Genomic DNA, 15,389 nt, shown 5'->3' with positions numbered 1-15,389 from the left:
CAAACCCGACAGGCAGCTAAATCCCACCCCCACACAGTAGAGATCCCTAGATGTAAAAGATCCTTCTACTCCAGTAGTTTCTTCCCCAGAACCGCTAGACTCTGGAATTCCATTCCAGGTCCTGCTTCCCTAACTGTACTGACATGCAGAAGTTCAAGTGCAACGTGAACCGACATCTTGCTGCCCAAATCCCAACATAGTGCCCCAGTAGTTGCTGCCCTTGATAGTAGTCCCCTACACCAAAGTGGCAATGCGCCTTGTTTGGGGTGAAAATGTAATAAAAAAAAAAAAATTTTTTAAATGATGGTGAATATCTACATCTACATTGTCTGCAATTCTACATTTATAAAACATCATTTTAATTAATCTTTTTCAATTTAAATTAGCATTTTCAAATGCTATGTGCAAAATTGTAGATTAAAGGTTATTGTCAGTATTTTAAATAAATTCAACAAATTACTACTTTTTGCAAAATGTATTTCAACTAACATTTTGTAACATTCCTAATGCAAAAATTTTGTTAAAATTTAATAATTTCTCAGACAAACCAACATCGAAGAAATATTGTGTGAATTTTTATATTTTTTTGTATTCACAATTGATTTGTAGATTCCTTTAGGAAGTAAAGATCGACTTGACAAACTTCCACCTTTGATTAGTAAAGAATTTAATTTGGTTGGCACTGGATTTCAGCATCTAATAGGTGATATAGTATTATCCTCTGTCGGTAAGTAAATAACATATTTCATTGATATCTTATTTATAGAAGGAGTAACTTTTTAGCTTAAAATGAGCATTCAAATCAAAACATAAGTGGTGAGGGGATATTTTTTCTGTTGTTAAATTATTGATTCCCTCTTTCTTGATCTTTAGTTAGTTGTTTCTGGAACTGTCTGACAACATCTCTTTCTCATTTATGTTTTGGTTTGTTAAAAAATATTCCATTTTTAAAAAAAGATTTTAGTTTCATCATTTCTATACAGATACATTTTTCTTTCCCAGAAAGGGATAAAATACAGAGCCAGCCATGAACTATCTTGTCTGTTTTTCTGTTTTATTACTTCCTTTATCATTTCCCTCCTCTGCATCCTAACAAATACATTTCTCCTATCTGGTATCTCACTAGCAGGAGGACCTGATGTTGGCCAAGATTGAATGGAGATCAACAAATGTTACTTACTTTCAATATTTTTATTGTCATCGAAATCAGTGAAATCACCCATTTTTCAATCAAATCGATTGATTGCCTGCTCTAGTCAGGGACCCACCATGGTACACCAGGAAGAAACTTCATATGACTCCCTGCAGTGACTTAGTCCATGATACATTGTTGTTTATATTGCACTGTAGAGAACCTACTGTTGATTTTATAAAATTATTTTTATATATAATGGCTTAAATTAAAGTTTAAAATGCAAAAGACAAATATCATGTTTCAATTGTGCTCTAAACAAAAATATTCAATTGTTTTATCAAAAATCTACTGTTGATTTTGAATGCTGAACCCTTCTGCTTGTGCAGTGATAAAACTTCTCAAATACACTAACGATAATAGGTTGTATAAGGATGTTAAGTTTAGTCAAAATTGAACTGTTTTCTGATTATCAATTTTAGATACTTATCAGATGCATTCCGATATAAAACCTAAGAACACTCCAAGACACATAAAGTACATTTGTGTGAAATTTCAAAAAAAATATCTACCCAGCCGTTTTGGAGTCCATAGGGAACAAACTCATACCCAAACACACTCTGAAAAAGTGTCTTTTATATATAAGTAGAGATTAGAAAATCAGACTTTTGTTCCTGCATTTTATGAAGAATTTGCCTATGATCAGGAACAATGTATTTTCCTTGTACAGTTGGATTCATAAAGGTTATTATTTTTTTAACTTATTTAGTAGTTACTGGAGTCATGTGACCTTGCACCACATGATCATGCAGGTAAGAGGAATGGAAATATATATTTCCCATCCTCTATATTGCTTTCATTAGCTGATTCAATACAAATTAACTTGTCTAATGAGCCAGCTTTGTTACAAATGTTCATCCAATATTTGTTTGGTTATTAACATGACTTAAAGAGCCACGTAATAAAGGTTATCAGATGATCATACCATGTTGTGAAAAAGCCGATTTATTTCGCAAGTTAAATGTTATTGTTTCTCTCTTCGTCTTGACCGGTTAATTTTTATGGACTTTCCAACTGTTCACAAGGATCAAATTTTGACTTTCACATTATTAAAGTATCCCATGTAAACATTGTTCTATAATATTTGTTTTCTGTATCTCCCAAATGATAATACTATAATTATCTAACAATGCCAATAAGCCCATTATTTTATTATTCATATTTCTCTATTAAGTTTTAATTGTATTTCTTTAAATTATTTTGTATCAAAAATGTTTTGCCTAAAATGTTCATTTTTTTAAAGCAAAAATTGAGCTTTTACTCACATTTGGCATTTTATTGAATAAATACGCGAACAATCAATTGGACAATCACTGAATTTGTTATCAAGATAAATAGCTACATAATTACTTTATGACATGTTTTGCGTTTGTGGGTTTGGATTTGGAGGAAGCCTTTGACAGAGTTTCAAGAGATGTTGTCTGAGGTGCTTTGGGTAAATTAGGGGCAAGTGGTTGGTGAAGGTTGTTCAAGCATTATACAAAAATGCTCCAAATCATATAAGAATTGATTTAGCTTAACATTAGTTAAAAGTGAAACTATATCTAATTTCTACTGGGTTCGTGGTCTTTCATTTTTTATATCTTAGAATCATTGTCCAGGGAGTTTTATGGCGGTTGTTCAGAAGAAATGCTGTATGCTATTGATGTAGTACTTGCCCGAGAAACAATCAATTGTTTTATCAAAAATCTACTGTTGAGAGTTATTATTGCCAAAACCAAAGTGACAATCAGTGGCTCTACTGTTGGAAAGCCCTAAAAAGAAGTAAGCTCTCTTGCTGTTTGTGAAAAGGGAGTTTGGTGTTTTGTGGCATGTGTAAGCATTAGTATGCAAAAAGTGCAATGGAATTATAAATAGGTTTTGTGTGCAAAAAATGCAAGACAATAGATATGACTGAAAACTCGGTTGAATATAATTTGGATGATGAGGCCATTGAGGTTGGTCAGAAGTTTTGTTACCTTGCTGCTTGTATGATTGTATGTGTTAGGAGTGGATGTTCAGGGAACTTCTGCCATTGCTAACCAGCGAAGCATTAATACTGCCAAACAAGAGAAGAGCCTGTCAGGCATGTGCATACAGTGTGATGATGTATGGAAGTGAAATCTGGCCAGTGAAGGTTGAAAATGGAGAGAAATGATATGATGACTCGAAGGAAGATTAAATTTGGACAGTATAGAGAGATGTGTACAGAATTGGAGACTTTGTTAGTTTTGTCATATGGATGATGAGTTTTTGGATGAGAATTTTGGGGTTAGTAGATTAAGAGCAGTTAAGATAGCAGAATCGTTTGGCAAAGGAAACCCAGGAAAAAACATGTGAAGAAGTGATAAGAATTTAAGAGAAAGAGGAATAAATAAAGACCTGGCCAGATATAGACTTGTTTGGAAGACAATTTCTAAAAGTCATCCAATACATGCCAGCATATGAAACATGTTAAATCAAATATAATGATGAATGCAGATTTCAAAAACTAAATCTATTAATCATTTTTTTTTTTTAATAATAGAGTAATGTGTTTTTGGAATAAATTGCCAACTCGGATTAAGAACAACAATCGCATAAAATACTTTAAAATGGAATTGGATGAATTTAAAAAGGATAATAAACAAAGAAAATAATTTTTTGGAAATTTTATATGAATTATTTAAGAGTTCTGTGCACTAATATGTCTGTATTGATTTAAGAGTTGAATGTAGTTTATAAAAGGAAAAACCCAAAGAGACGTAACAAAAAATAATAATAAGCTTAATAATTGTCAGAATATTATCGATTAATCTGAAGACAGACTGGAATGCAAAGATTTTAATGATGTTTTTACTAAATTCAATAAGGGAGGTGGTAACTTTTTTAATAACAAATGATGCAATAAATAGATTTAAAAATGTCTTTGAGATTGTGCTGATTGAATAATTTTTGTCTTTCTTTAAACACAGGTTGGGTTGGAGTTAGCGCAAAGTCAGGCGATGAGATTGTTATCCGAGCTTTCACACCTGGTGGACACGGTTGTTACTACAGAGATGCCTTATTACCTGAAATAATCAAGCTTAAGAAAAAGATTATCAAGAAATCACCGTTTTATGTTATGAAAAAACCTCTGTCCCTGATAAAACTAAAATCAAATTAACACAGAATTGTGTATAAAATGATGGAAGAATACATCTGCAATTTAATATTTTTCTTATTTTAAAATTGTGCAAAATATGTGATAATGTTTACAGTCTAGGATTATTATTTATTTACCAAATTATAATTTGCCTGTAGAATATTTTACACTTCAATTATTTCTATATTTGTTATAATTTTGTAAATATCAATAAAATGAGAAGACAACTTCATGATTGTGTGTGTATGTTTTCTTGTGTTAAAACATAACTTCAGAAATTGTATATGAAATTGTATATGAAATTGTATATGAAATTGTATATGCAATTGTATATGAAATTGTATATGAAATTGTATATGAAATTGTATATGCAATTGTATATGCACTTGTATATGAAATTGTATATGAAATTGTATATGCAATTGTATATGCAATTGTATATGCAATTGTATATGCAATTGTATATGAAATTGTATATGCAATTGTATATGAAATTGTATATGCAATTGTATATGCAATTGTATATGAAATTGTATATGAAATTGTATATGCAATTGTATATGCAATTGTATATGCAATTGTATATGAAATTGTATATGCAATTGTATATGAAATTGTATATGCAATTGTATATGCAATTGTATATGAAATTGTATATGCAATTGTATATGCAATTGTATATGCAATTGTATATGAAATTGTATATGCAATTGTATATGCAATTGTATATGAAATTGTATATGAAATTGTATATGAAATTGTATATGCAATTGTATATGAAATTGTATATGCAATTGTATATGAAATTGTATATGAAATTGTATATGCAATTGTATATGCAATTGTATATGAAATTGTATATGCAATTGTATATGAAATTGTATATGCAATTGTATATGAAATTGTATATGAAATTGTATATGAAATTGTATATGAAATTGTATATGAAATTGTATATGCAATTGTATATGAAATTGTATATGCAATTGTATATGAAATTGTATATGAAATTGTATATGAAATTGTATATGAAATTGTATATGCAATTGTATATGAAATTGTATATGAAATTGTATATGAAATTGTATATGCAATTGTATATGCACTTGTATATGAAATTGTATATGAAATTGTATATGCAATTGTATATGCAATTGTATATGCAATTGTATATGCAATTGTATATGAAATTGTATATGCAATTGTATATGAAATTGTATATGCAATTGTATATGCAATTGTATATGAAATTGTATATGAAATTGTATATGCAATTGTATATGCAATTGTATATGAAATTGTATATGCAATTGTATATGAAATTGTATATGCAATTGTATATGCAATTGTATATGAAATTGTATATGCAATTGTATATGCAATTGTATATGCAATTGTATATGAAATTGTATATGCAATTGTATATGCAATTGTATATGAAATTGTATATGAAATTGTATATGAAATTGTATATGCAATTGTATATGAAATTGTATATGCAATTGTATATGAAATTGTATATGAAATTGTATATGCAATTGTATATGCAATTGTATATGAAATTGTATATGCAATTGTATATGAAATTGTATATGCAATTGTATATGAAATTGTATATGAAATTGTATATGAAATTGTATATGAAATTGTATATGCAATTGTATATGAAATTGTATATGCAATTGTATATGAAATTGTATATGAAATTGTATATGCAATTGTATATGAAATTGTAGGGAAAATCATAGCTTACCTGATTAGTGTGGGCGTTGTTTACATTCGCTTAAGAAAAAAAATTAAAAAAAAAAAAGTTAAAATGGCAACGTCGCTTTTGTATTTGACAATCACATGTAAGTAACACAAACACTATGCAAATTAGATTATGCAAGATGCATAAGAGGTAAAAGGAACCACCAACGAGTTGAAAGACGGCATGTTATGTAAACAGACGTGTATTATCAAGATTATTGAAGCTGACTCAAAAGATTGTAGGCGGGACAGAACTCAACTTTAAAACTCCACTGAAATCAATTTTCAAACTAGAAGCTATTTCAAGTTTATATTACCTTTCGGCGATGGAGGGCAAGATTTTTGATTCCGGAGTTTAGTGGTGCTGCAGCTGATATGCCCATTATCGAGTGGATTGAAAATGTGGAACTTGTGAGCTTTGCACTATGAAAAATGTTGAGTGCGTTCTGCCATTGAGATTGCGAGGTGGAGCTCTGGTCATATACAGGCAACTAAGTATGGAGCAGAGAACAGACGCAGAACAGATAAAGCAGGTCCTTATAACCAAGTATGCTACCAATGCATTTAATGCATATGACAAGTTTGTCACTCAACAATGAGACAGTGGAAGAGTCTTTTGCTGAGCTGTAATGCCTGGCCTAGTTGGTTGGGACACCATTGCCTGAATGTTGGTTAACGTGCGCATTCGTTACTGGACTACCATAACATGTCAGATATGTATTACTACATGCTTCATCCAGGATAGAAACGATGACTTAAACGGGAGCTGTCATGACTAACAACGAAGGCCCTGCAGAATTGGCTGCTGCCACCTCCGCCAGACGAACATTTTCAGAATTAAGTGTGCAGTGACAGTAGAAAATTTACTTGGTAAAGGACTGCTTACAGAATCGTCAAGAGAGGCCAGACAGTCGGATACACAAAGTCCATTGTGAGATACGTTGTTTCAGATGTAGTGGCTTTGGACATATAGCATCCCAGTGCCAGGGAAACACTAAAGAGGAGGCATTAGCATTAGTCTCCTCCCCAACCAACTGAACACTAAGAAGCTCCCCTCCATGAAAATATGTGTAGATGGGCAAGAGTGCACAGCATTAATTGATTCTGGGTGTTCATAGACTGGTGAGTAAAGCCGTGTGTTGCTTTTGAAAGCGGAAGCCAACAGGAGTACTAACAGCTGACAGAAGGACATTAAATTGCCAAAGATACAGCAGAATAAGTGTAGAGGTTGGCCAAGTTCCAGCTGACATTGAGGCATTGGTTGTTGATAAACAGCTGTTGGGCTTTGATCTACCGTTGTAGATTGATGCAATCAACAAAATCGTTTATTTTACAGAATCAAGCAAAGCATGCTTCGGAGACCTAAACAGATGTGCTGCCATCCCGATCAACAAGCCAAACTTTAGCATGACTTATGATCACAGTAACAAAGAATGGACTGCATTGTGGAAATGTGCAAATGGTCTCCTGGTGAATTCAGTGTGCAAGAATACACATCATATAGTTTAATTTAGAGGGAGAGGTTCTAGACAAAATGGATGTGCATCTCCTCATCCACAGGAATGTAGCCTCGGGAATGCCCATTGGAGATGAGTACAGGGTCTCTTTCCATGCATGACATGGTACTACAAACATCCCAATATTATACAATTGATGATAGAGCAGTTGCTCTAAGTGCTACCAAAGAGTGAGGGGTTCCAGTACTATCAGTCAGAATATAGCAGTCAGACAAACTGTCAAACCGGTAACATCAATGTCTGACAGACAAGAGTAGCCCAGTTCAATCATGTTAGCATATATGGTAAATAAGTACCCCTCAAAAATGCCCAGGTTTAGGGAAAGGGAATGAGATGGATGTGGAGGACGGCATTTATTGCTCTATTCAGGAAACAATGCTAAGCACTGGGCATCTCTTGAGTCCCTGTGATTGCACCTCTGCTCCTAGCTAATAACCAAAGAAGGAGTGTGGTTATTGAGCGATAGGCAGAGCCTACCGACCACTTAAGCAGTTTAGGTTTGCAAACCAGTAATTTAATTGAATTACCAGCCCTAGGAAGGTTGTCGACCAGTACTAAGAAGGCCTCCCTCCCTTGTTTGATGTCAAGATGTATGAGGTGAGTTGCACAGGTTTAGTATCGGAGTTTTCCTTCTAGATAGATGACCTGGCTAGATCTATGGGTCCATCAGCAACAAGAGTGTTAGCCCCGCGCCTGGTTTCAAAGCTAGGTATTTCTATGCCTCCACATGGATAGTTAGGATTAATTGAGTTAGTATCAAGGATAATTAGTATTAGCTGTTTACACGCCTCAAAATAGGATTAAGATTGAAAGATGTGGTTATTCACACACTTTGAGTGGAAACGCAGGTGGGGGTATGCATATGTGTAGATTTAAGATTCAGTCAAACAAGACTATGAAAAAAGTATGTTAAATGAAAAAGGGGAGGGGGATAGTGGTAGAAGACCTGTCCACAAATTTGCTAAAGGAAATGAGTTCAGATTTTCGTTGATCTGAGTCAAAAAATATATATGTGTTACCACAAAGACTACATTTTAGACTGCTTTAAAATTACATGAGCAGAATGCATGTATTGTAAGAAAAGAGTGTGAAAAAGCAGAATAAAAGTTTAACTGATGAACTTTTGAGCCAACATTGAACTCTAGGGATTGCTTACTTAGGAATTTAAATACATTTTTGCCATTCCTGAAATTCTATTGATTTGTTTTTTAATAGTCAAACTGGACAGTCTTCTGCCATTAGAAAACTTGTCTCTTCAAACCAAATTTTTTGGAGAAACATCTTTCATAACATGAAGCAGAAACAAAATCTGAATTTGAAAGATGTTTTTTTTTTCTATTTTCTATTGATTTATTTTCATTATTTGCTGTGATTTTGATGCTAACCAAGTTATTTGCATGAAAATATGTTGATATTCATTATCTAGAGATGAATCATTTATAATCATGTAGAATTTAATTTTTTTTCTTTGTTTTCCTTTATTTGAGTAATTTCCGCTGGGCATAATTTTAAGAATTACATTTTTTTACATAAATTACTTATAAACTTCAAGAGAACAATTACGTGGTGGAGAATATGTTGGTGCAAATGACAAGCTTTATAAAGAATTATTTCTTTATAAAGCTTGTCATATAAGAATTATTTCTTGTCATATAAGAATTATTTCTTTATAAAGCTTGTCATTATATGTCATAGTATGCAAAATCAAAAAACATCAGTTATTAAAGTCTGTCAGTAACAGTAAATGCTGCATGACTTTCTCAAGAAATCCTAAAATGTATTTTTCAACTGATAAATTCTGGATTTTTTATTAGGGCTGCTGTTGCACACAATCATTCAGCCAATGTGAATGTGTTTAATATTTTACTTAATAAATTTGAGGGGGACAAAACGCTTTACATAACTCTTTCTAATCCTCCCCAAAAAGTATTTCTGCTTTTTTTTTTATCTTGTTCATTGTTAAAAAATATTTGTAATAGTTTATTGAACAAAAAAGAAGTTTGTATTTCCTGCTTTTACATCTGAGATCTCAAATATTTCTGTTTCCTCTAAGGAAGGATATATAGATTGGTTTGCTTTACACAAAGTATATGACAAAGATAACGCCATAAATTCTAAATTATGCAAGACTCCAAAGCTAACATTTAAAGCATTGCATCCTAGTGATATTAAATAAAACTTTAATTTAGCTATTGCCATTTTTCATGAGACAACTACTGCAGCTTGTCATTTTTCATGAAACAACTACTGCAGCTTGTCATTTTTCATGAGACAACTACTGCAGCGTGTCATTTTTCATGAGACAACTACTGCAGTTTGTCATTTTCATGAGACAACTACTGCAGTTTGTCATTTTCATGAGACAACTACTGCAGTTTGTCATTTTTCATGAAACAACTACTGCAGCTTGTCATTTTTCATGAGACAACTACTGCAGCTTGTTATTTTTCATGAAACAACTACTGCAGCTTGTTATTTTTCATGAAACAACTACTGCAGCTTGTTATTTTTCATGAAACAACTACTGCAGCTTGTTATTTTTCATGAAACAACTACTGCAGCTTGTCATTTTTCATGAAACAACTACTGCAGCTTGTCATTTTTCATGAGACAACTACTGCAGTTTGTCATTTTTCATGAAACAACTACTGCAGCTTCTCATTATTCATGAGACAACTACTGCAGCTTGTCATTTTTCATGAAACAACTACTGCAGCTTCTCATTTTTCATGAGACAACTACTGCAGCTTGTCATTTTTCATGAGACAACTACTGCAGCATGTCATTTTTCATGAGACAACTACTGCAGCTTGTCACTTTTCATGAGACAACTACTGCAGCTTGCCATTTTTCATGAGACAACTACTGCAGTTTGTCATTTTCATTAGACAACTACTGCAGCTTGTTATTTTTCATGAAACAACTACTGCAGCTTGTCATTTTTCATGAGACAACTACTGCAGCGTGTCATTTTCATGAGACAACTACTGAAGTTTGCCATTTTCATGAGACAACTACTGCAGTTTGTCATTTTCATGAGACAACTACTGCAGTTTGTCATTTTCATTAGACAACTACTGCAGCTTGTTATTTTTCATGAAACAACTACTGCAGCTTGTTATTTTTCATGAGACAACTACTGCAGTTTGTCATTTTTCATGAAACAACTACTGCAGCTTGTCATTTTTCATGAAACAACTACTGCAGCTTGTTATTTTTCATGAAACAACTACTTCAGCTTGTTATTTTTCATGAGACAACTACTGCAGCTTGTTATTTTTCATGAAACAACTACTGCAGCTTGTCATTTTTCATGAGACAACTACTGCAGTTTGTCATTTTTCATGAAACAACTACTGCAGCTTGTCATTTTTCATGAAACAACTACTGCAGCTTGTTATTTTTCATGAAACAACTACTGCAGCTTGTTATTTTTCATGAAACAACTACTGCAGCTTGTTATTTTTCATGAAACAACTACTGCAGCTTGTTATTTTTCATGAAACAACTACTGCAGCTTGTTATTTTTCATGAAACAACTACTGCAGCTTGTCATTTTTCATGAAACAACTACTGCAGTTTGTCATTTTCATGAAACAACTACTGCAGCTTGTCATTTTCATGAGACAACTACTGCAGTTTGTCATTTTCATGAGACAACTACTGCAGCTTGTTATTTTTCATGAGACAACTACTGCAGCTTGTCATTTTTCATGAGACAACTACTGCAGCTTGTCATTTTTCATGAGACAACTACTGCAGCATGTCATTTTTCATGAGACAACTACTGCAGCTTGCCATTTTTCATGAGACAACTACTGCAGTCATTTTCCTTATCGAACAAGCTCACTTTCGTGTTGAATTATATGCTTCCCTGATTGGAGCAGCCGCTGCTGCTACTACTACTTCTATTAGAACTAACAATGTGTCTACTGATCCTGCCAAGGAGGCCACTATTACTAAAATTGCTGATTCTACTAGTTCTCGTATGGAATGTTACTCTGTACAATTTTCTGCTGCCCTTCCTGCTCATGCCAACTGGGGAGGGTGACATCACTTAAAGGATGATCACCGTCATTGTCCTACCCACAATAAGGTATGTCAAAACTGTGGTAAACTCGGTCATTTCTCCAAAGTTTTCCGTTCTACTATGCTGACACCTTCACGTTCTACTTCTGCTATTATGGTAGCCCATGTTAAAAGGTGGTGATAGGTTCCCTCTCATTACTAAAATTGTTGAATTAAAAGGAAAAAATTAACTGCTCTTATAGACACCGGCAGTTCTGATAACTTTATCAGTGCTTGTATTGTTAAAACAATGAAGTTGTCTGCTTCAAAACATAATTCCGTAATTTCCATGGCATCATCCGCCGTTTCCCTCAAAATATCGGAATATTGCATGGAGAACATTTCCTTCAATGGTTGCGAGTATAAAGAAATTGACTTTACAGAGCTTCCTGATTCCTTTCCTGAGTATGGATATTATACTCAGAGTGCTTTTTTTAAAACTACATCAGGGCATCACTATTTCTTTTGGTGGACCTCAGGATATTCTAAAAATCTGCGCTATAACTAAGATCAGCTGTGCCCCTGTAAAATTGTTTCTAAAGTTAATCCCTGACTGCAAACCTATCGCTACTAAATCCCGAAATTATCGCGCGGAGGATGCTTGATTCATTGAAAAGGAAATTCTACAACTGCTTGAGGATGATGTAATTGAAACAAGTTATTCACCATGGCGTGTTCAGATTGTTGTGACTTCATCGCCTAATAAAAAGAAACGATTAGTAGTTCATTTCTCCCAAACTATTAACCATTTCACCTTACTTGATGCATACCCTTGCCTCGAATTGAGGATCTCGTGAACCAAATAGCCCAATATCGTATATTTAGTAGAATTGACTTATCCAAAGCGTACTACCAGATCGAAATTTGTCCCGAAGATCGGCACTACACGGCCTTTCAAGCTGGAAATCATTTGTACCAATTCCAACGAATACCCATGGGTGTCACTAATGGGGTTTCTGCTTTTCAACGGTTTATGAATTCTTTCATTTCTGACAACAAATTATCTGGTACTATTTCATATATAGATGATATTACTATTTTCATATATAGATGATATTACTATTTTCATATATAGATGATATTACTATTTGCGGTAAAACTCAGGAGGAACATGATGTTAATTTGAAATGTTTTTTAAAGGCTACCTCGACATATAACCTCGAAATAAACCAAAATAAATCAGAGTTTTCACTTCATTCCATCAATTTACTTGGTAACCAAATTTGTAACAGGGCTATGCAACCAGATTCTGAACGTTTGAAACCTCTTTTACAAATGCCTCCTCCTTCCAATTCAGATTCATTAAAGACATGTCTTGGAATGTTTTCATACTATGCAAAATGGATACCCAAATATTCATACAAAATTCGTCCACTTGTCGAAAATAAACAATTTCCCATGCCTCCTACAGTTATCAATTCATTTGAAAAACTTAAGAAAGACGTTGCCGAATCGTCTGTAAAAGTTATTGATGATGAATTACCATTTACTATTGAAACCGATGCCTCAGAACTTACTATCGGAGGCACTCTGCTACAGGCTGAGAGGCCTGTAGCGTTCTTTTCTCGATCGCTAAACCCATCTGAAATATGACTTCACATAGTCGAGAAAGAGGCTTATGTCATAGTCGAGTGCATCCGAAAATGGAGGGATATCCTTGCTGGGAAGCACTTTACTATTGTAACAGATCAGCAAGCCGTATCTTTTATGTTTAAACCTGCTAACCGAGGAAAAATTAAAAATGATAAAATTATATGGTGGAAAATGGAACTTCTCCCGTTGTCATACGACATAAAACACCGTCCCGGAAGTAAAAACCTTGTTGCCGATGCATTATCGAGAGTATGTGGTGCTGCTGCTTCTCCCTTAGAGGAACTAAAGTCACTACACAATTCATTAATACATCCTGGAGTACAGCGCTTTTGGCATTTTGTAAGATCACAAAATATGCCATATTCAACTGATGAAGTCCGGCATGTGACATCTGAATGTATGACTTGTGTGAAAATAAAACCTCAATTCTTCGATTCTACTAATAATACACTGATCCGATCTAAATTACTTGGACTTTGGTCAACATGGCTTTGAACTTGGCTACATTTAATGTGAGGGGCATCAGGTGTCGAAGCAAGGCCTCGCGCGTTCTGAGAGACTTGGTGTCCCTTAAGGTAGATATTGCCGCTATCCAGGAGACCCACTTTATTTGTGATGAGGATTGTCAGGTGCTGGTGAACGATTACGATGTTTACTCAGCATATGGCAATACTTATAGTCGTGGAATCTCCTTGCTAGTGAATCGCACCCTGTCAGCGTCGGTGAATGTTGTTCACGCAGGCGAGGACGGGCGGCTAGTTGTTGTTGATGTTGCCGTTAATAGTAGTGTTTTTCAGATTGTCGCTGTTTATGCTCCCAATTCTGCTGTAGAGAGGGCATCCTTTTTTCGCCGGTTGGAGGGCTTCTTAGTGGATCAGGAACAGTTAGTTCTAATGGGTGATTGGAATGCAATCCTTGATCCCAAAATAGATAAGGTCGGGGGGACTAGTGGGTCGGTGCAGTGTGACAGCACTCTGTTCAACCTGATGGCCTCGTACGATCTCGTCGACAGATTCCATCTGGATCATCCGGGGCGGGAGATGTGGACATGGCATCCTGGAACGCCTTCCCATCCGAGTACTTACTTGGATCGGATGTTAGTTAGAAGAGGCGACGTAGACTTTCTATCGTGCCCCACGTTCCACTTGTTAGGACACTCGGACCATAAACTCGTTATGGCCCATTTGAACTTAAGTGCTAGGCCTAAACTAGCCGGATACTGGAAGTTTAACAGCACCTTGTTGGAGTTGGAGGACTACCGGTTGAAGGTTACAGAATTAATTCAGCGGGCTTTAGTGGGGCGGTTACAGGGAGTAAGTGGTGGGTTAGTCTTAAGGCCAAAATTAGGCGCTTCTCTGTCCAATACAGCCAACGCCTCGCGTTAGATAAGGATAAGGCAAAGAAGCGCTTAGAGGATAAGCTGACCCGGGCGGTGGAGAGGGGGGGATCCCCTAGAGGTAGCACTAGCTAAACAAGACCTCAGCCGCTTGGCTAGCGAGCGGTATGAAGGTCAAGAAGTTAGGGCTAGATTAATGAAAGTTTCCAACGAGGCTGTGAATGTTGACGCTGTTGAGCGTAAGGCTGCTTTAAGGCGCGGTTCGGACGGGTATATTTGTAAAGTACATAACCTGGAAGGACACGCCCTAGTTTTGACTCGGGAGATCTGCGAGGGGTTTCGGGAGCATCTATCGGAGCGCTTCACCCAACTACCCGGACTCAGGGTCGAGGAGTTTGGCAGCTATTTGGCTGATTCGCCCCGCCTCACGGCGGCTCGGGCGGCTAGCTGTGATGGTCTTGTTACTGAACATGAGGTCATTACTGCGTTGAAGCAGGTCGGCTACAACAAATCCCCGGGGCTTGATGGTTTACCCTACGAGTTCTACTTGAGGCTGTCGCCCATATTGGTCCCTATTCTGAAGAATATGTTCAACCATTGGTTTGCTCAGGGTTCCATCCCTGGACAGGTGACCAAGGGAGTGATCACATTGCTGAGGAAAGGTCAACGGCATGATAGGGTGGAAAATTTTGACGATTTTAGGCCCTTGACTCTGCTAAACACAGAGTTAAAGATTTTGCCAAAGATTATTGCGAATCGTTTGCAGGTTGTCATCACTGACTTGATCAAACCGGACCAGACTTATGCTGTGAAGGGGAGATCGATTCAAGA

At 35.2% G+C, this 15,389-nt stretch overlaps 1 protein-coding gene across 1 annotated transcript in view; it reads left to right on the top strand.

The window, feature by feature from the left end:
- Nucleotides 1-4,527, top strand: part of LOC145246001 (nitric oxide-associated protein 1-like) — a 56,855-nt gene extending 52,328 nt beyond the window's left edge. The window contains exons 7-8 of the mRNA XM_080107799.1: nt 610-727; nt 4,126-4,527. Coding sequence (XP_079963925.1) covers nt 610-727; nt 4,126-4,316 — 309 coding nt within the window. The 3' untranslated portion in view covers nt 4,317-4,527. The remainder of the gene's footprint in view (nt 1-609; nt 728-4,125) is intronic.
- The last annotated feature ends 10,862 nt before the right edge of the window (nt 4,528-15,389 follow it).

The sequence above is a fragment of the Euprymna scolopes genome, chromosome 23 (assembly GCF_053919585.1).
Source record: "Euprymna scolopes isolate OS-2025 chromosome 23, ASM5391958v1, whole genome shotgun sequence".
Taxonomy (NCBI): domain Eukaryota; kingdom Metazoa; phylum Mollusca; class Cephalopoda; order Sepiida; family Sepiolidae; genus Euprymna; species Euprymna scolopes.
This window is presented reverse-complemented; position numbering and strand designations above follow the sequence as displayed.